Source organism: Coffea arabica, chromosome 4c, assembly GCF_036785885.1.
Source record: "Coffea arabica cultivar ET-39 chromosome 4c, Coffea Arabica ET-39 HiFi, whole genome shotgun sequence".
NCBI classification, from domain to species: Eukaryota; Viridiplantae; Streptophyta; class Magnoliopsida; order Gentianales; family Rubiaceae; genus Coffea; species Coffea arabica.
Window position 1 is genome coordinate 7,043,749 of NC_092316.1, and position 27,139 is coordinate 7,070,887.

Sequence of the window (27,139 nt, forward strand, 5' to 3'; positions counted from 1 at the left end):
TTTTTCATCCCTCACTTTTAAAAGTGTAATTTTATGTCCCTTACATATTTACATTAGTCAAATTTAGTCTCAAACTAAGTTTCCAATCATTTTTTGACCGAAATCCATCACGTGCAAGGCACGTGATCATTTTTGAAGGTCCTTATATGTCCCTTATATGTATGTGTCTATTTGAAGGTCCTTTCAGAGTTTTTTGGATTGTGACTTTTCTCCAAAAAATTTTTACATTTTTCATAAATACATTTGCCAATCACCATTTTACCTGATGTGCATTAGATCGTTACAACACACCTTTCAACGAAACTCCAGAAAATAATAATCCAAACAGGCTCAAATCCGCGGGGGCACAATTTTTTCAGCAAACATCTGGGCTGCTAAATGCTAGTAATTTCTTTGTGGGGTATATGACAAAGCACTGCTCGAGACGCCTCACGACAAAGGAAGTCCAATAGGATTAATTAAGGAAATGCATATCAATCAACTAAGGGTGGGGCTAGCCTGTTAGGAAGAAAATTAAGTTGATTGAGATGTGTGTTTAAGCGAGATTAGTGGTTCGTGAAAATGACAGAGACAGTGCAATTAGAAAGTAAGTGTTTGGATGTAAGTATTTTTTTTGTTCATCAATGAAGAAATACCAAATTTTATTATACTACGAAATTTGGCAAGAAGTGACCGCGAGATCCAGGAATTTGGATTTGTATTCTATGTGGTGGACGCCAACAAAAGAGAGCCAACAAAACTGTCAGTTGGGCTGCAATTGTTTTGTTGTGGAGATAAATCAATTGTGCCAAAACACCTATCATAAAACAAATTTGTCCAGGAGCTTATTGGGTCAATCCCAACATCATTTGTTGTTCTTCCTATGTTTTCTTGCTTAACACGTGCATAGCTGTCTGCATGCATCAACAAAGCTTCTTATGAACCAAACATATTATTCAATTAATGCTTAGAAAGAAGTAGACGTGCGAGACATACAAGTATCAGACCAACTTTGGAGAATCTTTTTCCTATGTGGTTTTTGAAAATTAGTTGTTCTACATTGGCATTTCTCTTGAAACTAAGGATAACTTGGTGGTACTACTTCTAGTGTTGTGTCATTATATGAGTGATGATAATCGCCTGAATATACATTTTTTTCTTTACCCTCAAATCCCTTCTCACGCCTTTTTTTTTTATTATTCTCAATTATTAGATACATGATCTGAATCCTAAGGTCATGCTTGGATTGCTTGTTTCCGTCGGAAAATATTGTCGTTTTCCATGATCACATTTCCCTATCACCTTTTTCCTTCACATATATCAAATTGCTACAATAATTTTTCCATGAAAAATGACGGAAAATGCAATCCAAACACAACCTAAGAGTTTTTCCCTAGCCAACCTAGATATACATCTTTTTTTTTTTTTAGTATAAGCGAGAAGGTTTGAACTTAGGATTTCTTAGTTACTTACACTCCCTTGTCTCGAATCACCCGTCCCCAACTTAGATATACTTAACATGCTTTAGGAAGATGTAACGTAACTTGATCAAAGATGCAATTTTTGTTTCCAAACATCCGACTTAGCAAGTGTTGGATGCACCAATTTGCGACTATTTTTCCGCAACGGATCTTCTGTCCCACACTCTGTGTCACTCTCTGTCCCACTTTTTATTATATTGCTATTTCTCCTTCACAAACATCATGTTTTAATTTCTTTTTATTTCCTTATGATCCAATAACTATTAATTGAGTAAAAAATAAATGCAACAGTTTCAAAAAGCTAATATATAATAGAAAATTAAAAAATACAGCAGAAAATTCATAAAAAATCTCATTTTGTATGCATTTTGATTTTTTGAGTTTGTTAAATTTTGTGTATTACTCAATTAATGGTTATTGGATCATAAGGAAATAAAAAGGAATTAAAACATGATGTTTGTGAAGGAGAAATAGCAATATAATAAAAAGTGGGACAGAGAGTGGCACAGAGTGTGGGACAGAAGATCCGTTGCGCTATTTTTCATTAAACCATTATGCAGAAGTATGTAACAATTTATGCAGAAGTATTATAGAAGAGGAACAAACTCTAAACTTGAACTAAGAATAGGATAGATTTATAAAATTTTCTCTGGGATTTCTAATAATTTCACTTGGCACTCTTAATGTTTTCAAAATCAGTCTGTTTGCACGAAGAATTACTAATATAAACTGACTGCAAGTAAAACTATTTTCACCTTAGCAAAACTCGTAAAGAATTGATATAACAATTTGAAGTGAAAAAAAAAAAAGAGACATGTTTAGAAAAAATGGAAAAATAGCTGAGCTTGAAAACTTATGTGCAACAGCCTAGAGAGAACTATGCAATTATAACGAACCCGTATAATGAATTTTTTTTCTTAATGTAAACACAAAGCAAGGGAAGCACACATATGAACTCAAAACCTCAAAGATTGTACAAGTGAAATCATCAAAACCTTGAAATGAGGCAAGTTGAAGCTTTAGGGTGGTGCCAAACTATTAAATTCCAAAAGAGCCAATCCAACCTGGATTGTCAGGTTTGTGAGCCTATACTTGCTAGATCCCGAATTTTCTCGGCACCGACCCACCCACCATCTCAGTCCTCAAGAGTCAAGATTTTCACAACAACTGAAGAATCACGAAATTGGAAGAACCTAGAATTTCTAAACTCTGTGCAAATCAGCAGTTGTTTTGATGGGATTCGAAATCTAGAATCAGACCCCCCCCCCCCAACCCTCAAGTTAAAATATAGGAATGAAAAATTTAATATAATGGAAACTCGCGAGTCACATTCAAATCTTGAAGGAGCAAAGATCCTAGACAAAACATGCAACCATATTTTTCTTGCTTCAATCTTTTCGGGGGCATGCTTAAAATTATTTGATATGTTATTTGGATAGTAGTTTGTTTGAATTATTATTTGAAATGTTATTTGAAATTGACTTGAGCGTCATCGGATGTTATTTGAAATTGACTTGAGCGTCGTCGGAGTAACAACGGGGAATTAGTTTCACTGTATGCCTCGTTGCAAGTCGGAGTAACAACGGAGAGTTAGTCCCACTGTACGCCTCATTACAGGTCGGCTCGCCCGCTCCTGTTTGGTACGTGCTCCAGGTTGGTTCTACAGAGTGCAAATAAATAATTTTTGTGCAAATAATAACAATCCTGAAATATGACGCAGTTGTTCTTGAAATTTTTACTACCCTTGCCCACCCCCCTCGTGAATGTTGAAGTCTGGCCAGTAAATAGCCCGATAGAAATGATGTACGGTCGACTGTTGAGATTGTACTACCACCTAATTCTTGAAGACAATCACCCATAATTGTAGGAAAACATAAAGTCGTGAGTTTTTTAAAGGTGCTTGTCCATACATGATAGTTTTCAACGTTTCATTCAATGTCTAGGCCACTCAAGTTCAAAACCTTTGATCTTAGGACAACGGATGAAGGTGACCCTTTTACTATAGAGACATGGGCTTAGATATAGATAGCTAGGTGGCATCCACTATTCAATTTGCATAGCTACGTATTTCCTTTGGTGGTCTATAATGGTACAAAGTTCAGTTAAACTAGACATTGGATTTTTTTTTTTTTTTTCCAGTCCTCCAAGTAAGTTTTGCTCAGACCATATGCCCTAAACCTCCTAAGAATCAAGTATCACGAACTGCCTTAGGATTGTAGTTGCATAAGTAAAACATCATCAAGAGAAAGTATTAATTCGACTACAAAAGTTAATTAGCTATGTTGGCCATTCCTTTCGAACCCATTTTTCCAGACAAAAAGAGGTACTACATAAAATAATGAAGTTGCCAGATTAGATTTTGGGTTAGGAATAGTTGTGGAGTAGGACCCAAATGGCACCATGCATGTAAGGGTAGGCATGAAGAAGAAGATGGAGATGGTGGGACATATATTGAAGGGGATGTCTCCACTCCAACCGACTGTGCCGTAAGGGCTGAGCTTGAAGGTTGGTGGGCTTAGGATGGTGACTTCCATTAAGCGTACAACCTCCGAAGAGGACTTGGCAAATGCAATATCTTTTCCAATCTCAAGGATTAGGATAGATGAGAGATACAATGGAATGGGATCAGTGGACTCCAAACTAAACCACTTATTCTATTCCGTTCCATCCTCCATTCGCTACTGCGAAAGAGCTCAGACACAACCATTTATATGCATTTATGTAGGTTTGAGTATTTCATGCACTCTTCTGCACATACAAAAAGAGAACCCTAAAAAAAAAAAAAAAAAAAAAAAGAAAAGGCAAGATGGGAATGGTACCTGAATGCCTAATATAAGAGCCCCCTACTCGTCCCCTTGCAAGTGAGTAGCTGTGTGGGAAAGACAAGTGGTGGATGTGGATCCCTTGCTAGCAAGAACCTGCTCAGTCAAGCAATCTACGCATAATGATCATAGGAGTCAATTTAACTTCACCTGGTACAATTGGATTATGCATGGACCAGTACAGAACCTTACAGTGGCATGATTGAAAGTACTATAGGGTTTCCTTCTAGTAGCCTTGGATTCTGATCGATCGGATGAGGACATGTGCAGTTGAGGTGCAAACCCATAATGTAGTTAATGGTTGTCATCGTATCACATCAGTTTGATTCAATTTGAACAGTTCATTTTTTTTAAAAAAAAAAGTGAATAGTTCAAACTAAACTTATATCAGCTACACACGTACTTATTTGTTCTAGTATAAACTTTGTGCACAAGACTATCAAATGATAAGGGAGCTAGGATGGAAGTAAGGGGCCGTAGAGCTGCAAACGAATCGAGTCGCTCGCGAGCGGCTCGAGTCAAACTCGAGTTAAAAATATTAAGCTCGTTAGCTCGCGAGCTTGAGTATATATATATATATATTTTTTTTTATTTAATAATAAAATTATGTATATTATATATATATATATTTTTATTTTTTATTTTTATAGTAAAATTACGTATATATCCTTAATATTTTATTATTTATTCAGAAAAAATATTATTTTATTTATTTTTTATTTTTTTTCGAGCTCGAGCTCGGCTCGACTTGATTCGAGTCGAGCTCGAGCTTGGTAAAATTTAGTCGAGACTCGGCTCGATTAGCTCAAAACTCGACTCGGCTCGGCTCGTTTGCAGCCTTAGGGGGCGAGTTGGAGGAGATTTTTCTCTCTCCATTTACCATTAAAATAAATTTAAAAAAAAAGTATATATCGATATATTTATACATATATACATTTACACATTATAACTATGTATTAATAACATATGCATATATGTTATAATTTGAGAGCTAAAAATATCATAATTCATCTAATAAAATGATAATTTCGTTACTTTCAGTTTAATGAAATTTGTTCATATATGTCGTAAGTTGTTTGCCAAAACATAAAAACAAATATGGCAATTAGTATAAGTTTAGATTTGCTATTAAATGTGGAAAAATAAATTCAAAATGATTTTCAAACTTGATTTTACATTAAGTATTTAGTTAAGCAACTAAAAGAACGATTTACAAAGTTGTTGTCGATGTTATATATATATATATATATATATATATATATATATATATATATATATATATATAGACAAACAATATCAAAATAATAAATAACAATTATAATTAGCCAACCAACCACGGAGGCATTCGCAGAGGTACGGGCCGAGGGGTGGGGTGGGGTGGGGTGGGGATAAGGGAAGCAGGAGACGGGAGGGGAGATTTTACAGCACTTGCGTTGCGGAGGACGCGAGAGGGTTTTCCTGCTCCAAATTCATCAGGTTGTCACTCCTACAATTTACCTCTAATTACATCCTGTCAAGTGTCATGATCTACATAGCTCAACATTTTGCACGGATTTACGGTCGCCGTCTACTTCAAATCATCCATCAAACCAGCATGGTATGCTCCATGTATTATATACCATCAAGCTTAGCATTTAAACTAGAAAACTCAGCCTTAACAATAGCATGATGGCCATGCTGAGAGTCTACGTACCCTAAACACACACTATGAATGTTACATATTATTGTTGGGCTTAGATAAGCTCAACTTTAAAACCCCTTGTAAAACAATTAATTAATTGCATACCTCTGGTGGATGTGTGAACTATACATATCATTTAAACATCATCAACTTCGCTGTATATGCATAACAATGGGTTGGCGGCATGCCTAAAATCTTTCCGCCTGATGAATTTTGACCCTTTTTAACTGAAAATTAAAATCATTGGTCAAATTAATCATCTTGCAATTTTTTTTGAGTTTTTGTCGGAAATATACTGTAACGATTTGATATATGTGAGATAAAAAGATGATTGAAAAATGCATTCACGAAAAATGCAGAGATTTTTTTAATGAAAAATCCCTTTTCAAACAAGAGTTTCCACACACATATGTTTAATGTAGATACCCTATAGAGTGGTGCCTAGCTAGTACTATAGCACGCAAGATTTTCTTGATCGAAGAATATAAATTTTTGCGTCAATGTTGTTATTAAATGAAGTTGGTTGCATGGTCACTATCGTGTTTGTCCCTGTACGCACAATTGTATTAGGAGCAGGACAGGGACGGAACACGATTGGGAAACGTTCTCTTTCAATCTTCGTCAACCAGGAAAACAAGAGCCATAGTGGAGCTCCCGACCTTTGCATTTGGCAATTCCCATTCTTGGACATGAAGGGTGAATTCCAACATCTTTGTACAGAGAAAGAGTCGTTCAATTCCAGGGACATGACTTATCAAATCGAAGTAGCGGCCATTCAAATTGGACGACTTCTGGGCAAGTGGCCAGCCAGCATATGACCATCGGCAATTGGGAAATTTCTTTCTTCTTTGACGTTTGCTTGGTTTTTGGATGTTTAACTGTGGTCTATGAAAATGATATGTAAATGCTTGTGGTACTCTATTTATTGGTCCAAGTTTCGACACATCAATTTAAGGTCTAGACATGGTAGCATGAAATTTCCCATCAATTAGGTAAACAATACTAATAATTACTCCCACTGTTATCACATAATCAGCTACTTTATGTTCTTGATTCAAGAAGACAGAGTCAGCCACGTCTTGTATTCAGTGCATTAGAAGCAATTAATTAGAAACCAAATGCTTTCTCCTTATTTGAAAAGTAACAAAAAATCAAGAAACAACGGGTCTGTTTGGATTGTGAATTATTAGAGATATTTTTACTGTAGCACTTTTTGTGATGTGATGTATGTGAGATAAAAAGGTAATTGGGAAGGTAAAAAGGTGTATTGGAAATTGTAATGATGATGTAAGCAAATAAATTTTGAGAAATAAAGCCCAATCCAAACAAAGCCATATTTCAACTAATATTTTCAAATACCACCAAAAAAAAACACAGTACAAGTACAGTGTTATCACATTTTAAACGCCCCATCTGTAATTGACATGAGGCAATTAAGCATGTCTCATTGAGGATTTACACAATACCTACCTCCATATCAGTGGCTCAGCTGGTGGACTTAATCACCAGCTGGTTTAAACGTTTTTGAATTGATGACTTTGATCTAGGGAAGTATTTAGACCTTAATCTTTTTTCTACGAATGGTTTTTTTCAAAATGAAAGAAAAATTTCACTTCTCTAAAGTCATTTTCAGTTTTCATTGAGTATTTAATTCATCTTCTCTGTCATTTAAAAATGCAAGGAAGAACTTGCTATAGGTGGCAAACAAATTCATTTAATTAAATTTACCTATATTCACCCATGAATAGATAAGTGTGGATATCTTAAATTTTTGCATATTGGTATAAATGAGTTATCCAATAATACCAATTTATTAAATAGGTATTATTGGGTAACGTATCAAATCCAAGTAACCCATTTAGAATTGTTTTTCCCAAAATCTTCTCTCTTCCCCTACTAAATTTTTTTCTCAAAATTTTCATTTTATCATGATGTTAACAACTTTTGTTTCATTATTATTATTATTATTATGATTTGTTAGTTTTATCTTACCATTTTATTTTCTCTTAGTTTGTTAACTTTCTCATTTTTCAGCATTACCAATTTATGACAAGTTTTAACCTCTTTTCCCATCTTTTTAAAATGAAATTTAAAATTTACACACGAAAAAATTGCTAGAGGTTCAAATTTTTTGGATTAAGTTTTTATGTTAACTTTTATATTGCTTAGTTCAAATTTTTATATTCTTATTGTTCAATTATCAAATAGCATGTAATTTTGCAACACAGAGTACGAATGGGGAAAAATAGTAATTAGGCTCATTGAGCAGTATAAGTAAATATTTAAAACTAATGATGGATGCAAATGGTGGGATAAATTGATAATTTAGTTTGCAAAAATGAGTTTAAATGAGTTTACAAGAAGTTAAAATAAATGGATAATTAGGCTACCCAATTCATTTTTTGACTTATCCATTTATACTTATTTAATTAGATTGGTATAAATGAGTTGACTCACTTATCTCCATCGCTTGTTTTAATCAATCTAAACCCGCAAAAGTCATCCATTTTGACACCTCTAGAAATTGCAAAAGAATGATTGGTTCTAACCAAATCTACACGTTCTTTTCCGTAAATCTCAATACTTAGTACTGACCTTCGAGATCCCTTGAAAGTATTATACATTCTTTCTGGAATAGACGGAATCAACGTTATTAATTCAAACATTTGTTTAGAGTTCAGTTGACACTTGGCCGAAGAAACGATCATCTGTTCGGAGGTGGGTGGGTATACCAGTTCAACTCTCCATCCTTTCGAGTTAAATAAGGAACTTAACGAACAAACTTCCTTTGACAATACAAGATGCTGCTACAATAAGATGAAACTAAAAATTATGCTTGATTTCGGCTGAGGCCGTCTTGCCAAACAAGAAGGAGATAGTTTGCCTCTGCCACCACAGAACTCGAGCTCACGAAGGAAACCACGATTTAGAAGTTAAGCCAAATCCTGGATAGTTAATATTGGCTTCCCAACTAATACATTGACGTTGGTGCAATTTCTGCCTATATATGAACATCTGGTATTCCATCACTTTTACAGCGTCTTTTTCTATCTCCCTTGAGCATTTGTGAGAAGAATCAATACTACGTCATGTCCAATGTACCTATTCTTTCTAATGAATAATCTAACGAATGACTGAACAATACCAAAAGAAATCGAACAATATTTTCAACCCACGTTTTTATATTCCCAATCACTTTTTTATCTCACAGACATCACGTCACAAAAAGTGCTATAGTAATTATTCCAAATAATATTTCAAATAATACCCTATTCAAACAAACCCTTATAACTCGCACAAATTATGCGAACAACAATAAGCTCGTTTGGATTACTATTTTTTAGAGTTTTTATGAATAAAATGTATTGTAGCAATTTGATGTATGCGAGATAAAAAAAAGTGATTGAAAAATGTGTTTACGAAAAATGTAAGAACTTTTTGAAGAAAAATGACAATCCAAACCTTTTGACATTGGGAGCAACCTAACTGGGCTAAACAGTCGCTTAGGTCATTGCCAAAATATTTTTTTTAATTAGGGGAACTGTGAGATTTAAAATAAAACGTTGAGAGAATGAAAAATTGGAACTCAAAAAAGTGTAATTCTTAATATTTCAACAACCTTAATCACTAAAATATCTAATATATTTAGACCAATATAAATTTGACCTCGATCTTATTTGATTAAACTTTTGAATAACCCGTGTCCTTTTCTTTTCAACTACCTCAAAACTAGAGACTCAAGTTCGGAAAATTCCCCAGTCCGTTAAGATAGGGTACATTCAACATAATTATACCATTATAGCCTCCAAATCAATTGATTCCACATTAACATAAATTTTGTATAGCTATACTTTTCCCAAATATTATTTTAGTTACATCACAATTATAATTCCCGATCAATTGTTTATCTTCTCGACAACTTTTTTATCTCACATACATCATATCATAAAAAATGCTATAATAATTATTTCAAATAATCTCCTATCCAAACGCTCGAACCAGCTTCATATACTTATTTACTGTAGAAGAAATAATAAACAGTTGTCATTTGAAACATAAAAATTAAACTTGCCCTTTGTTAATAATCCAATAGAAAAACTTTAATACAACAAAAAAATTTTTTTTTTTCTGAATCAGAGATGACTAGTAGTATTATATATACAGGTAATGGAGTCAAGCATGTGGGAGAGATCAGATCTTCATCTTCTGATCTTCCTAGCGAACACTTACCATATATTCTTCAAAAATAGTAAAATAATGTGAGTCCTGCAGTCAAATCCCGTGTCAACAATATCAGCTGACGAATAGACCTGTGCATGACCGACGTGGCTCTTCATGGACCGGTGATAACTGACACCAAGATAGCACAGCAGATAATTGTGGTACTATTCCTACTGGCCGACAACTCGACAATCTCCCCCTGTTCCTGTGGACATCAATTTCTCCCTTCTCTCCGCCGTCCACGTGTCCTCTCCCGACGTCCTCGATCCCTCTTCCTTCCCTCGTACGGTCATGTCACGGCACAAACCATTTCCACGCTCGGCTACCAAATTACCGAGTTCCCCCCTCCACTGCTCGCCCGTTTTGCATGTATTTCTCGAGCCTGTTTTGGTAAATTCACTAGGGGCCGACAATCCACACTGTGAGGGGCCTCGATGCCAATTTGTGCCAGTGCAGGTTATATCATCGTCGCGCATCGCACGTATCTTTTCCAAGCAAGTGAGTGAATTTAATTGGGGATGCGTGCGATTTTTTATTCTCGCTTTGGCGCAACGTGTGAAATTTATTTGTTGAAAACGCCATCTCAATAATCAAATAGAGTCAAGAACATTTAACGAATTGCTTAACAAATTGGAGCAATTTATTTGTTTTGAATGAGGCATGATTTAGAACCTCCTGACAAATTTTATAGTAACTTAGGATGTTTGGATTGTAAATTATTTGAGATATTTTTACTGTAGCACTTTTTGTGATGTGATGTATGTGAGATAAAATGGTAATTAAAAAGATAAAAAATGTGTATTGAAAATTATAATGATGATGTAAGTAAATAAATTTTGACAAATAATTCTCTATCCAAATAATCCATCTGAGTTTGGATCAACGTGATTTAAAATTTCCTAACAAAATTAGCCTAAAATTGAACCAAGTTATTCGATATTCGAATCGAATTTGACGCGATAAGAGTATTTTTTTTTTATTTCTGTTTACTAACTATGCAATATAAACTTGAATAATATTGTAGATTGGTCTGCTTTTAAATTTGATCATAGCTTGACTCGATTAGTATACAAATTAAAAATTTGCAAGTAAAAATCATAAGCTATTCGAGTTTGAATTGAGTTTGTCGCGATAAAAGTTTGTTCTAGTTTGTCTGCATAAATAATCAAACCAAACTTCAGTACAATTTTAAATTCATTAAAATAATCAAATAAATTCGAATAATAGAACATTTATTTTGATTAAACTCATTTATACTCCCATTTGTTATCAACAAATTATTTGAGTATATTATTAATTGTGGACAAATACAATAATAAATTTATGTAAAACTAGTGCAACTTTTAACATGTTGAGCTCTAATTCTAGAGTTTTGTAAGATGCCAAATAGGTCAGAAATATTGGAACATTTCTTTTCTTCTCGCTTTAAATGAAGTGACATTGGAACTTGACCGCCACACATGAATGACATGCTAGGGAAGAGGTATATTTGTCCATTCTATATCGTATTAATTTTTGTGATGTCACGTGAAATAAAAAAATAATTAAAAATTTTAGTTATAATTTAAATTAAATATATTTGTTTTTTTTATATATAAAATGTGATATGTATAAATTACAGTACCAATTGTAAGCCATTTATGATCTCGAAAATTGGTTCTGCTGCTCAGTCATTAGTTACTACAGTTCGAGAATACCGAAATTTTTTTTTATTATTAGAAGATAGAGAGATATGCGAGGGGATATTTGTCAGAGTGATCAGTGCATGTGCAGCGGAGAGCCCAAATAGCCAAACACAACACCATCAACATCCATTTCTTCGTCATAATAACCATAACCCTCCCAATGTTGAAAATCTTCCCCTCCTTCTCCCCCTCTCCCTTTCCCGTCAATAGTCGGCAAATGTGAATTGTGAGCCCTTTTTCTCTCCAGCGGCGAAAAACCCAGAATTAAAACCCCCATCTTCTCCTAACTAGAAATTCTAGAAATGCAAGATATACATGCTATTAGTGGAGGTGGAGGAGTAGCAGGAGGAGGAAACAGGTTGTTTGCCGGTGGCAGCGGCGGTGGAGATAGAAGATTAAGGCCACACCACAACCAGAACCACCATCAAGCTCTAAAGTGCCCTCGTTGCGATTCTTTGAACACCAAATTTTGCTACTACAACAACTATAATCTTTCCCAGCCTAGGCACTTCTGCAAGAGCTGCAGACGCTACTGGACTAAAGGTGGCGTTCTGCGTAACGTTCCCGTCGGCGGTGGCTGCCGCAAAACCAAGCGCTCCAAGCCTAAACAGGCCGCTTCTGCCGACGTTGCAGTTGCCGGGGCTCCGGCTCCCGGGGAACGGAAGTCCAATTCTCATTCTAGTAGCGAGAGTTCGAGTCTCACCGCGACTACAACGGCTGCGAAGAAAACTCCCGGAGCTGGCACAACCGGTGAGGTTGCATCGGCCACGGTGAATTCGTCGAGTTCGGGAGCTTCGAATTTGATGAATTTCACCGACTCGAGGTTCTTTCTGGCGCAGATGAATCCAAGCACTAGTTTTGAGCATCCTCAGCCGTTGCTTAATCCTGCAGTTACATCGGAGGGTCAGATTTTCACGGATATGGGGAGCTTTACGAGTCTGATGACTTCATCTAACGATCCGGCTATGCTAGGATTTGCTAACGTGACGGCAACCGACATTTCGGGTTACCGGTTGCAACAGAGCCATCAGGGTGCGGTTCTAGACGACCAGAGCTCGAATCAGATGGCGGGGACTGCTGGTGGCGGCGGCGGTGATCACGAATTGAAGATGGATCAGATCAATTGTGGGTTTTTAGATCAGACGGCCCAGATTGGGTTCCCCGGGTTGCAGCAGAACAGAATAAGCAATGGTGGACTCCAGGGTCTCGGTTGGCATATTAACGGCGGAGGAGGTGGGGGTGATGATGGAGGAGGGGAGCAGGGATTGTTTGATTTCTCAGGGACCGTCGATCAAGCTTACTGGGGTCAAAATCAGTGGGCTGATAATGATCAATCCCTGAATTTTCCTCCCTTAGTATAGTAATTTTTAAGAATTTTTAACTCTGAAAAAATATATATAATTACTACATAATTTGACCCCGAAAATAAAAATATGAAATCAACAAGGGAAATGGCATATTGGTTGACTGCAGTTGCTGTGTAAATTTGTTTTGCTTACTTTGTTGTTCTCACCTTTTGATTTTTTTTTTTTTTTTGGTCTCTTGGGCTTATTATTTTACTGCCGTTTGGGATTTGGATTTGGATGAAGTCCTGTAATTTCCTTAAGCCACTAACTATAAGGTGGGTTTTTCTTTTTTCTTTTTTCTTTTTTTTTTATTGTCTACTGGGGGTTGGAATATATACATCTGAACCCCTCTTCCCTCATGGGTTTTGGCTTTCAATGTACTGGGGGATTATGTTACTGAGATATGGATATCAGGTTTCTCCTACTACTTTCCATTTTCTTCCCGTAATTAAAAAATTTCTTGTCATTATTTTTGTTGGTTTCTAATCGTTAATTCACATGTTAATCTCGTTCCAAGTCTAAATGTGGCTAATACTACTGTTCAATTACTAATGCAAACAATCAAAGTTCTTAAGAGTTCAAGTTCATAAAAATATGTTCAAACTAATGGATGGTTTGGTTTTTTTGTTTTTTTTTAATTAAAGTGTGTTGTTGAAGCAACTGTTGTTTTTTTGGTTAAGTGTGCATGCGAGATAAAAGATGATCAGCTTCTCTAAAAAATGTTAAATGAGTTATCTAGATTTTGAATTAGCTCATGCTAGCCTATAAGGTTATACGTAGTACTGCTGAGTTGATGGTCTCCTCAAATGTAAAGGGAATTGGCTTGGCTCATATAATGCAGCTTTTCCTTTTTTAAAAAAAAAAAAAAATGAATGAAAGTGGAAGAACCGGAGATCATCAAATTGAGTCCAAAATCGATCTAAGGGGATTCATAAATCAACATTATTCAGTCAATTGATGATAAGAGGTGCGATCGGTAACCTTAAATTCAGAGTAACTATTTTGCTGAGATCATTTGGCAGGGAAGAAAATTAATAATGGCTATGTTCGGTCCTGCTTCAGACTGGTGGTTTTTGTGTAGGGAGTTGGTAGCTGGGCTGGGCTACTTTGCCTGCAGCTGATTCTTGGGAGTTCATTTCTCCGCTGATTCTTAGGTTTAAGCAATACATTAGTAGTACTAGTAATTAGTACTCTCATTAGTAGGCTTATGCGGTCCGAACAGACGGAAGAAACTCTGAATCTGTTTATTAGTGATCACGGTACTATATGGTTTAATATTACGGTACTTATCTAAGACTAAAAAGATGAATTAAATTATTCGTCAAGTTTGGCTTGATAAGAGTGCCGAAGGATGATGAATCGGATTATTCAATACTTGAATTGGATTTGATTTGTTAAAAATTTGTTTGAATTTGGTTCGTCAATCAATCAAATCAAATTTGAATAATATTTTATGTTCAAAGACATTCAAATTCAATAAAAATTTCGTTTGAATTCAATTTGATAAATAAACAAATTAAGTTTGAATAAAATTTTAAATTTATTAAAATGATCAAATAAATTTTAAACACCCAAGTGTTCGACTTGATTCCGCTTATTTATACAGCTAATTTCATTGATAAACCATCATGGTCGATGCGAGTTTAACAACAAAATATTTTTCTTTTTCAAGTGAGAAGATTTCTTTTTGTCCCGCCAAATGAAGAAAAATTGCAAGGAATATGCCCTCTCAATTAAATGACTGCACTGCACAAATCGTTGTTCAGCAGTGGTACTTTTTTTTTTTTTTTTTTTTTTTAAATGTTTCAGCAGTGGTACTTGAATAAGTACTTGAAAAATCTTGCAAACTTATACAGAGTGAGAGGCCAGAGGCACATGTAAAATGTAATGTCTAGGGGTAGGGTGGGGAGTGGATAATTGGGCTGAGGGCGGAGGCAGAGGGGCGGCTATGTATTGCTAGCGTACGGAGGGGAGGAGAGTAGGTAGCAACACTAGCATGGGAATGGGGAAGATAGAGGCATGTGGTCGGTTGGTGATTGCGGGACCTCCTGAATAGACAACTCCCATGCGCCATTACGATTCCACGTGGCTTCATTCAGGATCCGAACATTGAAGTCTCTTCTTTATTTTTGGATTTATATATACGATGTCAAGTATCAGAATAATAATAGAATTAATCTTTTCTATTTTGGTAGTATATATATTATCAATATTTGATGAATGATAGATATATAAAATTTAAATTTAAAATTTAATTTCTGCACTCATGCCATGAATTTAATGATGATAGTATATATACTGTCAGTATATATAAAATTTACTCATAATAGGATATTAAACTTTTCTACGCTGATAGTACATACACTATAAGAGCCGGATAAATGACAGCTATGTAAAATTTAAATTTGAAATTTAATTTGTATACACATGTCATGAATCAAGCGATGATGATAGTGTATATATTAGATTTACTACTACTAATAATAATAATAATAGAAGTAGAGAGAAGTTTTTCGATTTTGACTCCTAATAAAGTAGGAGATCTTCTCCATGGAGCTAATTGGGCTTAATCCAATTGCTCATGCAAGTGCAATTACAGAAATAGCTTAAGATTGCACAACTTTTTTGGGAGAAATTTGACCTCTCCTAAATTCATATGCAGCACAAAAATTACACACTAATAATCAGGGACTACAGCTGGACTGGAACGGAGTGTTATCCCCTCCCAATGGCCGGTGATATTCTGCTACAACCACAACAATTTTAATCTAAATGGACTGTAATACATACATATATATATATATATATATATATATATATATATATATATGTGTGTGTATATCCTTTCTAACTCACAATAAAAGGCTGTCCTACTAATTTTTCTGTAGTTCTACATCATTTTTTCGGAGTTGGAGGATTGGATAGTTAAGTCCCCAGATTTATCTCATGAGTTGTCGGTTTTTGGAGTTAAATCTGATATTAAGTTTAATTAATTAATTTTAAAAGTTTGAAAAAAAAAATTGGGAAATTTTACCCTTTGGGTGTGAAATGTTGCTATGACAGCTAAAAGTCAAAAACACGCTACTCTGCCAATAACGTCGGCCCCTCCTAAGTCCTAACTCTCCATGCGTGAAAACTGAAAAATTCGTTCTTTCGGATGCATTTAGGAGAAGGTTCTGCTGTTGCTAAAAATAAATAATAATAATTTGCTCTTAAAGAAGAAAAAGGTGAGATTTATATCTTATTTTTTAATAAGTGAAAGGTTTTGAATCTAGAATTTTTTATTTATAATTTTTCTTATTTTATCATCTAATTTAATCCTCTCCCAAGATTTATTCCTTTATGTTAATGAGCTAGCAATTTTTTCCTTTTCTTAAAGAAAAGGGATGATGTTAATGGAAATTTTTTAATAAAAAAATGGAATGATTTTAATGGATTTTTTAAAGAAAAAGGAATGATTTTTGTTTCAAATAAGAAAAAGAAAAAGGAACGATTTTAATGGAATTTTCTGTGTCGATGGTCACGTGAGTTCCGTGATCAATTGGGTAGGCCCAGGGACGGCCTGTCGTCTGCACACATCACTGAATCAGCATATAGCTCGTACATATAGTGAAGAGCAACTGGCAAAAACAATAATGGATTAGCGTTTGGACTCCTCTTTATTTCTCTCAAATTATTTTATTCACTTTTTTTTAATAATTAAAATAGTCCGTATTCTGATGTTGATTAGTAAATCAACATGCCACTAGAACATGAAATTCAAATGAGAATACTTGATTTGCACAAAATAAACGGTAACATTTAGTCAATTTAATTTTGTATTTTTGTGTATAACTAAATTAACCAACACATTGGATAGAACAAATTTCTCAAATTAAATATAAAAGGAGAACGGTACAAAATAACTAACGCATCAATTCCTCAATAAAGATCCTGTGTTTAAGTTCCGCTATTGTGTAAAATAGGCAGTTTGTAGAAATTTTCATAAGCAATTTGTGATTTCGGAAAGATGTCCATCGATGAGTAAGATTGCAAACAAATCGAATCGAGCCGAGTCTCAACTTAATTTTTATCAATCTCGAGCTCGACGACAAGCTTTGAATGTAAAACTCGAGTTCGAATTCAATTCAAATTGGAGTGAAATCGAATTCGAATTTTAAAAATAAAAAATAAAAATTTAATTTATTATAATAATTTTTAAAAATTAATAAAATATATTATTTTATTATTAAAATATGAATATATAAAATCGAATCCACTTGTAAACTAGTATCATTAAGACCCTGTTTGGCACTCGAATTTTTTATCAAATTTGTCTGTTACAAGTTTTTTAAAAATTTTAACTACAGTAATCTCAAAAAAAAATTTCAAAGCTTTTAAATTATACTCTTTAAAATATTCAAAACTTTACATATTTCAAAAAAATTTTTTAAAAGCTTCTATAGGAAATTACAGTAAAATCTAAGACAAATATCCTAAAAATTCATTTGCCAAGCGAGGCCTAAGTTTAAGTTGGAATGTTGAGTGGAGCTGTTTGCGATCCGCACGACTCATGTGATGTGCAGCTCTGCTGTTGATGAGCACAGTGGAAATCTTTATCGCAGGAGAAAGAAAACTGCAGTGTGGTTGGGGGGTGAGGGGGGGGGGGGGTTGGGACTTGGAGATAGGGAAGGAATGAGAAGGGCGGGAGGGTAGTTTGATGGTGATGTGATGTGTGCGAACTTAAAATGATGGATGACGTGCGATGCAATTGTAGTGCAGGGGAAGTGGCTGGGGGGGGGGGGGGGTTCTGATGGTCCAGTCGTCTAGAGACTTATGCGTGAGTGGAGACTGGAGAGTGGGACCAGTTTGTATTGGTTGGAAGTTACTGGCTCATGTAGGTCTATAGACTTCTGCTGCATGTGCACAAGTGGGTCTCTTTCTTTGACATAGACCGCAGAGAGAGAGAGAGAGAGAGAGAACCAACCCCCCCCCCCCCTCCCCTAAAAGCAAAAACTCTGGCTGCTGCGTTTGTTATGTTGCAGTTCTATATTTACTGCGGATAAGGACGCACCCTGCGTTCGTATCTGATTAATTTAAGAAAAATTATATTAATTATTTTTACATGAAATGAATCAGTGCGCATAAAACATTCATAACGAATTTATGCATTGGATTCCATTTACCTCATGGTTGGGAACTAATGTTTTGATCTTTTAAATGTTTTTGAATAAAATTTTAATGAATTTGGTAGTTACAAATAATTAATATTTGTGAGTAATTACAGGCGAACGAAGCGAGTTTCGTAGTATCTTTCGAGTAATGTAGTACAGTAACGTATTAATTTACTGTTGGATGCATAAAAGATTGTGATTTTTAGAATTTAAATTATTAAATAATATGACAAGATTTTATTAAATTATAATCACATGCACGATACTCAAAAGAAATACTAGTAGAATTTCTCGATAGGTATGGCAGCATATAATCTTCCAATTACTCAATTACTTTAAACACATGCACGATACTCAAAACGCTTACGCCAAAACTCAATTACTTGCTGTCTTTTTTTTTTTTTTTTTTTTTTGTAATTGAGGGCTATCCTATAGAGATACTCAAATTTAATTTAAACATAATTGATTCTTCCAATTAAAACTATTTATTTGTTTTCTCGAGCAATTCTTTCTTTCTCCTTCTTCTTCTTTTTATAATCAAATCAATAATAAATACAAACTTACAACATTATAATGAATAATTCACAAATACTAGGATGAATATTAATATATAATTAAATTAAAAATAAATCTTATATATACTGACAATATATACACTACCATCATCACGGTTGCTGGACTCAAAAACTCTAATTCATATTGCCTCAACTTTGGTTGTTTTATCACTTCAACCAAAGAAAGACGTTGGCTAACTTGGGCCGACGTAGACTTGGGCCTTGAATTTGGTGGTCTCCAGCTTCTGTAGAGATTAAGAAAGAAAAAAAATCGACGACGCACCTTGCATAACAACTGGGCAAAAGAGATAAATTATTATTGAGCCCAATATGCTATAAAAGCTCAAAACCCTAAACCAACGAAACCTGCAGTAGCGTTTTATTTATCTTTTCGCACCGTCTATTCAGATCTCAGCTTGCCCAGCTCTCCCTCCGGCAACCCAGTAGTAAGCTTCTTTTTAAAATACGCAGCTCATGTATAAATCTCTAATTATGAATGTTTGCACATGTTTTTATAGTTTTGAACGAAGAGTCCAACAATAGATTGGATAAATAAACAAATTATATGTCAGCTTTTTTGTTTTTTTTTACGGTTGAATTTGTCTGATATCATTCGTAATTCATGATTTTACTGAGTATTTTATGTGGTAATATTGGGATTTTTAGTTGGAATAATTAATATGTATTGTGGATTTCTGATAAAAAAAAAAGGGCAAATATTTCGAGAAAATAAGGTAAAGTCTGTAAAAAAGATGGATAATTCTGTTTTTATTTAGTTAGAACCCTTGAATTTGGATTTCCAGCAATAGCACTGTTTTTGGTCGAGGGATGTTTGTATACAAAGATGCTAAATTAGGAATTATTAGCAGTGGTGTTTCATCGGATGTCTGCTAGTGGGATTTGCTCGTAGCTTTAGCTGAAATTGTTGTCAGAATAGCAAGATGCAAATCGAAGGAAGAAGTGATAAGAGTTTCACGATATTCACCAATGGGCAAAGTATTTTGAATTGATGTTATACTTCTGTTCACAACCATTTATTGGGGAAAAAAGATTTAGAAAGCTCAAAATTCCAATTTTTCCCAAATTGAATTGTAATTTTCTTTCGCTTGAGCTACCTAATATTTCTTGTTTCATCCTTGGTAATCAAATGTCCTACCTAGATGCCCTTCTCTTTTGTTGATGTAATCATGTTTGGGAATTTCAAAGGAAAAAAATGTTAAATCTGTGCTTTTGGTTGCTTCCAGAGAGATCTACATTGAATTCTTCCAATGGCTGTCGCATTCTACAACCTAACCTCAGAATCTGGCCTTAAGAAGCTTGATGAGTACCTTCTGACACGTAGTTATATCACAGGGTAAGTTGTTCTCTAGCTGCATGTAGAGCAGTCTTTATTTGACTCTGGCTAATGTCTCCGAGTTGTCGCCTTAGGTACCAGGCTTCTAAGGATGATATTACTGTGTATTCTGCTCTTTCAAAACCACCCTCATCTGAATTTGTGAATGTATCTCGGTGGTTCAAACACATTGATGCACTTTTAAGAATTTCGTAAGTTCTAATTGCTTCTTAGTATTGATTATGTACCCTGAACTTGGATATTTCTTTTTGGACTAATGTTGTTTGTCATTTATCATAGTTTAAGTTTCCTTTAAACATTCTGCAACCTGTTATTTTACAGTGGTATATCTGGGGAAGGTTGCGGTGTCACTATTGAAGGATTTGCTGCAGCCACAGAGGAAGCTGTTGCTACTCCTGCTGCTGCTGATACAAAGGTGTATTAGGAATTTAATTCGTGTGTTGAGTTCAATATTAGTTCCTGTTTCTTTTTGTTTCTTGATCTTCTCCTTATTTATCATGTTCAAAAGTTTTTTATGACAACGAATAACCAAGAAAATGTGGACTGTGAAGTGCCTCTTCCATGGATATGATACAAATGCACTGAAATCAAAAATTGATTCACAGGCAGCAGCTGCTGTGGATGATGACGATGATGATGTAGATCTATTTGGTGAAGAAACTGAAGAGGAAAAGAAGGCTGCCGAAGAACGTGCTGCTGCCGTAAAGGCATCTGGCAAAAAGAAAGAGTGTGAGTGTGACTATTCCCCTTGATATATGTGGCTAGGTCATCATCTAAGAGATTGAACCAGGACATGCTTTTATCTAGTTTGTATGTTATGTATTTGCTGTGTTTTTGAATGCTAGTTTTCACTGGTGTGGATTAGACTGCAAGAAGTTTGTCCACAAGGTCTTATTGCAGCTGGAGGTGTTTTTTTGGTGTGACGACCTATTTGATTAATCCTTGATCTTGTTTTCCTGTTCCAATTTTAATGGTTCATTCCCTTGCTGTCTTTTCAGCGGGGAAGTCTTCAGTTTTGATGGATGTCAAGCCATGGGATGATGAGACTGACATGAAAAAGCTTGAGGAAGCTGTCCGAAATGTTAAAATGGAGGGATTGCTTTGGGGAGCTTGTATGATTCTCTTCTTTTTTGGACATTGTTTTTATACTGAATATAGCAGACTTTTGGAACTGGTATCTTATTAATTGTGAGTTACACTTACTGGTACTTAAATAAGGACCTCTAAATCCCAACTTCTGTCTAGTGTTTTGAAGTTTACTTTTTCTATCCTTTTGTGTTCTGTGGGTGCCACTGTTTTGATAAAAGCAAGTATGATATCAAGTATAATGATTCCGTCTGACTTCTACCTTTTCTGACTTGTAGCTAAGCTGGTACCTGTTGGATATGGCATAAAAAAATTACAAATCATGCTTACCATTGTGGATGACCTGGTGTCAGTTGATGATCTTATTGAGAACTATCTTACAGTTGAACCATGTGATGAGTTTGTCCAGAGCTGCGATATTGTGGCTTTCAACAAGATATGTGAGTTCTGCTTCTGATGCTGCTCTTACTTATTTATTTATTTATTTTTGGTGGTGGTGGTTGTTATTGTAGAATCGGGAATGTTTTATTGATTGACATTATATTGAAGTGCATTTGTTTGCTGCTATTCTCCTTTGACTCAAGCTAATGGCAATATGCTGTATTCTTCTCACAGAAATGTCTGAATCTTCTCGGCACGAAAACAGTTGTTGGAGGCGTAGCAGGCAGGAAGTTCCTATTGTTTGTATTCTGCTAAATTATAATGGTAGTTTGTGACTTTTGACATAATTGTCTAGCTTAAAGAATTTTGGGTTATTTTTGTTGTCAAAGACTACAGTCTAGATATGCTGTCACCTTTGAATTGAAATTTCAGAATTTTGCTTTATAAGATTACAAAAAAATATTTGTTTTGTGTTGAAATATCGGTTTAGTCTGCCGTGTCCTTTTTCTGCACGGATCAGCCTCATGCGCTTCGACTTGTTTACAGGCCCATTGCCTTTCAGCTGGTGTCTAAAATGACCCCCTTCGGATGTTTCCCAAGAAAGTAAAATCATACTCTGGATAATTTGCTCTCTTCTGACTCTTGCCTCTGTAAAGATTGCGTTGATTGTGAAGAGCTTCCAAGGAGGGGAATTTAGATCTTTACAGAAATTGCTAAACGGTTCGTAATTCATATAAACATGATTGCCTAATGGTATAACTAATTGAAAACATGATTGCCTAATGGTATAACTAATTGTCAATGGCTAAATCGTGGGTTATAACAAATCTTAATGACACGCACAGTTATTGTATTCAGCAACAAATTTTTAGTAAATCAGAGGGAACTGCTGTATTCCTTTTAAGCTATGAACTACTACTATAAATTAGCGTATTAGGGGACCAGAATAAGTAATGAAATTTCAAAGATCTAAATGAACTCTTTTTCTTTTTCTTTTTTTTTTTTTCCTTCTGAACCTGAACTTCTCGGGCCTTCAATGTCTGGATTTGAAGGAAATCAGTTGACGAGTTGCATGATCAGGCAGCCTTAGATTTGAAGAAAATCAGAGTATACATTGCCTCAGTGGGTATACTATAAAAGTGACCAAAAAAAATTATAAAAGTATGTGGCCTTTCACACTTGACAGGGTATATTATTAAGTTGATATCTGGATCATGTGGTATTTGGTAAAGATTTTACAGGACGAGATTTACAACACTCTAAAAATTCGAACATGTAAAACACATCCTCCAACATCCCCACCTTTTGGGCTTTCTGTCAACTTCTGCCATTCTTATGGGACTTTCGTTCCATTCTGTTGCTAATCTGGTCAACCGACATTGATTCAATACAGATATCGTTAGTGATGCATATAATAAAATGTACATTCTACATTCTAATTGCATGAAATTTTCTGAGATTGGTTTTGAGTCAGGACTCAGCAACACAGCGAACGAGAGTTTTCTGGAGTTCAAGAGGGATGAAGAAGAAGAGGAGATGGAACTTACATGGGAAATGCAAAAGATCTCGTGCTGGCTGTGCTATTCGAGCGGACGGAGATGTTGTCAGAAAATGGTATCAACCCAGAGAACGTTAATCGACCAGAGGGAGTGCTTGCTGCAGAGAAGCTAGAGCTTCCAAGTTCTCGATGATGCCCTGCGGTATTTTCATTTTGACGTGATGATGATGATGCTAATAATGGTACTTTTGACATGCAATCCGCCGCCTCGCAGGTGCTTTCGGTGCTTTTGTCTTCGGTGGTGCTTTCGTCCTTGGCGTCCGTAATTGGTTGTGAATCAGAGTCATCTGTTATTCTTTGGGCTCCCAACTCAACCTCTGATCTTAGATCTACTCCATTGCAGTTTCTGCAATCTGCTTCCTTGCCAGCTGACCAAGTCTCCGCTATGATTGTTTCCGTCTTTGGATGCTCCTGAAAACCATTCCATGCAAGTCAGGTATATTCTTGGTGATCATGGTAGTCTGTAATTTATTAACAGCAACTTTTAACCTGCATTGCCTCGTAGAAATACTGGCATAAAAATGTAGGTGAACAAGATTGAGATTGATCGTCAAATTTTGATTGTCATGGAACTAATTAACCTGATAAATAGTATGGCAATGTGAAAATAGCTGACAACATTACTAGAGACCGAGCAATGGAATTCCATTTTAAAAATTGAACAGGGAAACATCAAAATGAGTAAACAACACATTTGCTCATAGACAATGATAAAGCCCTTTGGGGACTGGAGGTGTTACAGCAGAGTATTGATGTAGAATTTGTACCTGATGATTCTGTTGTTGATCTAGTCTAACATCTTCGCAATTAAACAACTGAGAAAGAGAGGGACCGGTGATCTGCTCAGTACTACTCAAATTTCGTATATCTGATAATTCCTTCTCTGAAGAAGAACAAGCCTCTGTTGAAATATGAGCAGTTTCACCAGAAACTGTTTTATCTTCCATCAGCAGCTTCTTGTCAGCATCACAAAGCTTGGCATCATCATGAATGCAATCATGGTTAGAGAAAGATTCTTCTGCCCCAGTTGAAATGCTAGTATATACCAACATTTCTTCAGAAACCTCTCTGCTGTTTCTGGCCAGCTCATACTTCAACAGGTTGGATATATTATTGTGGTCCAACTCACAGTTTTCCACACAACATTTGTCATGACAAGGCACTTCCCCATCCATACACAAACCCTTGAAGATCTGGCAACCATTTTCTTTCAGGAAAACAACCACTTCTGGTACTTCACACTCCATACATCTCAAATCTCCATACTCAGGATCTCTGCTTTCCAATTGCATATAGTAGTGTGAATTTGTAAGTTCCTCAAATCCCAAATCTGCTGCTGCCTGAAAAGTCACAAATTTAAAGGTGAATCATTTGGTTGGCTTAACATCTACAGTTGGCAGGAAAAGGAAGGCCTTTACCCACTGGACCTGATCTTTTATGCATCGAGTAGTTTGCATGACAATAACAAGTTTGCTTTTTTTCTTTTCTAGTCTTTAAATCAGATTAATTTTATTAAGCTTACTTTTCTCATCTTTGAAAGCTACAAGAAAGCTCAATTCTTCCAAGTCAAAATATTACGTTGCAGATCTACATTGAGTGCTCAAGTAAGATTTGACATTTACATGTTGCTTTCTACAGAAATGTAAGAAATTCCTTGTAGAAATCAAAGTGTGAATCTCAGAAAAATATCAAGCACTTATGACAGCTCATCCCTTGCGTACTTAATATGGGGGCTGCAAAAGTTTGAAGGTTCACAGCCACTGACATTGATAAAAACATCTATGGGACAACCTTTCTGGAAGGAAGATAAGAGTGTCAAAAGTGTCAAAAACCTTCCCGCTGGAAATCAAGTACTAATTGACTTTCGTTTTCATCAATTTCTTTTTCAGGAATTCAGAGGGCTCTATTCACCTAAGCAGAACTATAACAATCACGTTAGGCCTAATCAGACGGTCAAGAGGACGGATTTCACTTTCACATGTCTATCCTCCATATCTTGCCACGCATCCTTAATCCTTTGTGAAGATAGTCCGTGATAAATAATAAATCAGTCATCTCCCCATTTCTATTTCTCTGCTGTGAAATCCTGCATATGATCTATCTAAGTGATTTTTTAATTGGTGATGTTGATTAGTGCAAACTCCGAATCTCTTTTCTCAACACAATGTTCTTGAAAACAGCTCGTAGAAAGTCAAATCAGAAGGGTATCGATGTAGAAATCACAGATTTAACGACCCTTTTTTTCCTTCTTTTCATAGAGCAGATGCACATATATTCTGATCATACATAGTCAAACAGGCACAAGAACAACAGCAGATATGGGCTTGTACTCGAAGAACTTAGCAAGATAACAGCTTTATTAGAGAACTGACAAGTAGAGATCACAGAAATACATGCAGATGGATGGAGAAAGATCAAATGAATAAAAGCCGGTCTGTTCAAGGTGCTTTTTACTTACTATTTACGAAGTCTGCGATGAATTTCTTTCTGAGAGAAACCACTTAGTATGTGCTGAGCGCGACCAAATGCAGCTTGTGTACTATTCTGGGAGCTAGGAATACAAATAAAGTTAGCACTCTAGGAGTTATCACCCGCAAAATTCCACCGGACCACTGGTACACTCTGTTGTTAGTTACTGGCAAAAATCGTCATCCATCCGCCTTTTTAATTAACCTCTAAAAGGTGTAGGAAAAGGTGAGGAATCGCTCAAGTACCAGCAAGCAGAAAGTTGATATAAAGGTGAAAATTGGCAAAAATAAAAGCTATAAAGGGGGGAGAATACAATGCAAAAGCAACAAAAGTAGCTCAGACTATCAATGGTCGGCTATCCATTACAGTAATAAAACTTTAGGCAAATAAAACCATCAAAGGGAAACTCATGGGGCACCCCAATCCACCCCAAGTACAAAAGAAGGAGAAGAAAGAATTGGAAGGAAATGGAGGAATTCTTCGTTGACAGGTCTCAGCTGTCGCCATTGTCTCATCATTTAAGAAGTCATGACTTGATTGGGTAGAATACCTAACCTTTGATCAAATGTTTATAAGCATTGAATTCTTCTGCTATTGCTCCAAAAACAAAAAAAAACAAATCTTTTTTTTTTTTCTTTTCTAGTACAACTATTAGACAACCATATTGAGCTTCAAAACAAGTTCAAGAAATTCAGGGGGAATCAAGAAACAGGGAAGATCCCAACTTAGGTGGTGGTCGTGCTGAACTCCTGCTTTTTTTTCTTTTTTCTTTTTTTTTTTATATATTAGTAACACACGGATGCAGTAAAATCAGATTGTAAATAGGTATAAAAAAAAATTTATAGTTGTTACAGAGTTAGACAAAGATTCCAATGTCTCTTCTACCAGTCATTCTCAACTACAACTTTAAGAATGCATAATCTATTAAAAGCGTAATAAAGTACTAAATATGAAAAACAATTAAGCCTGCGATAAAGTACCTTTTTCAATCAAGAACTGACAACAGCTGCCAACTGCTACAGGCAAGCATGGAGGAAGTAGTTAGTAGCTTGAGGAGAAGAACAAATTTGGACTAATCAACCCCCAAAAAAACTTAATTGTATTGTCACAGTTGTTGGCAAAGCTTTTTTTTTTTTTTATATTTTATTATATATATATGGTAAGACTTGTAGAAGATTTTCAAGGTGGTCAATAAATGAGTGCATTTAATCCTTTTCTTAAGATGGATTGGTTGGTTAGCAACAAAAGTTTCAATTGAATTGATAATTTTATCTTTAAGTTACCATATCATGCCATGTGTAATGTTTCATGTTTCTCAAATGGGACAAGGTCAGTAAAATTTCAATTCGACGAGCTTCACTGGACGGTA

General features: G+C 35.4%; 3 protein-coding genes across 5 annotated transcripts; 2 read left to right on the plus strand and 1 right to left on the minus strand.

Moving 5' to 3' along the window:
* Window positions 1-11,869: 11,869 nt before the first annotated feature.
* Window positions 11,870-13,639, plus strand: LOC113740449 (dof zinc finger protein DOF5.4-like). The gene has a single exon (XM_027268079.2). It carries the CDS (start codon window positions 12,172-12,174, stop codon window positions 13,228-13,230), a length of 1,059 nt encoding a protein of 352 aa, XP_027123880.1. The 5' UTR covers window positions 11,870-12,171; the 3' UTR covers window positions 13,231-13,639.
* A 5,570-nt stretch (window positions 13,640-19,209) lies between these two features.
* On the plus strand, window positions 19,210-22,222 carry LOC113739744 (elongation factor 1-delta). 3 transcript variants are annotated; one of them, XR_003460308.2, is made up of 8 exons: window positions 19,210-19,368; window positions 20,167-20,276; window positions 20,351-20,467; window positions 20,598-20,691; window positions 20,882-21,005; window positions 21,275-21,464; window positions 21,641-21,802; window positions 21,978-22,222. XR_003460308.2 is itself a non-coding variant. In XM_027267055.2 (8 exons), coding segments are annotated over exons 2-8 (699 nt in total). In that variant the 5' UTR covers window positions 19,210-19,368; window positions 20,167-20,190; the 3' UTR covers window positions 21,980-22,222. The 3 variants fall into 3 exon arrangements, 2 of the variants coding, with proteins under 2 accessions (XP_027122856.1, XP_071901883.1); XM_027267055.2 differs by having other exon boundaries at window positions 21,275-21,388; XM_072045782.1 differs by having other exon boundaries at window positions 19,210-19,365; window positions 21,275-21,388.
* Window positions 22,223-22,694: 472 nt separating this feature from the next.
* On the minus strand, window positions 22,695-26,392 carry LOC113739743 (uncharacterized). The gene is made up of 4 exons (XM_027267054.2): window positions 25,760-26,392; window positions 24,069-24,641; window positions 23,291-23,712; window positions 22,695-23,108 (listed from the first exon to the last, which is right to left on the minus strand). The coding sequence occupies exons 2-4, from the start codon at window positions 24,591-24,593 to the stop codon at window positions 23,003-23,005; spliced, it is 1,053 nt and encodes a 350-aa protein (XP_027122855.1). The 5' UTR covers window positions 24,594-24,641; window positions 25,760-26,392; the 3' UTR covers window positions 22,695-23,002.
* Window positions 26,393-27,139: the final 747 nt, after the last annotated feature.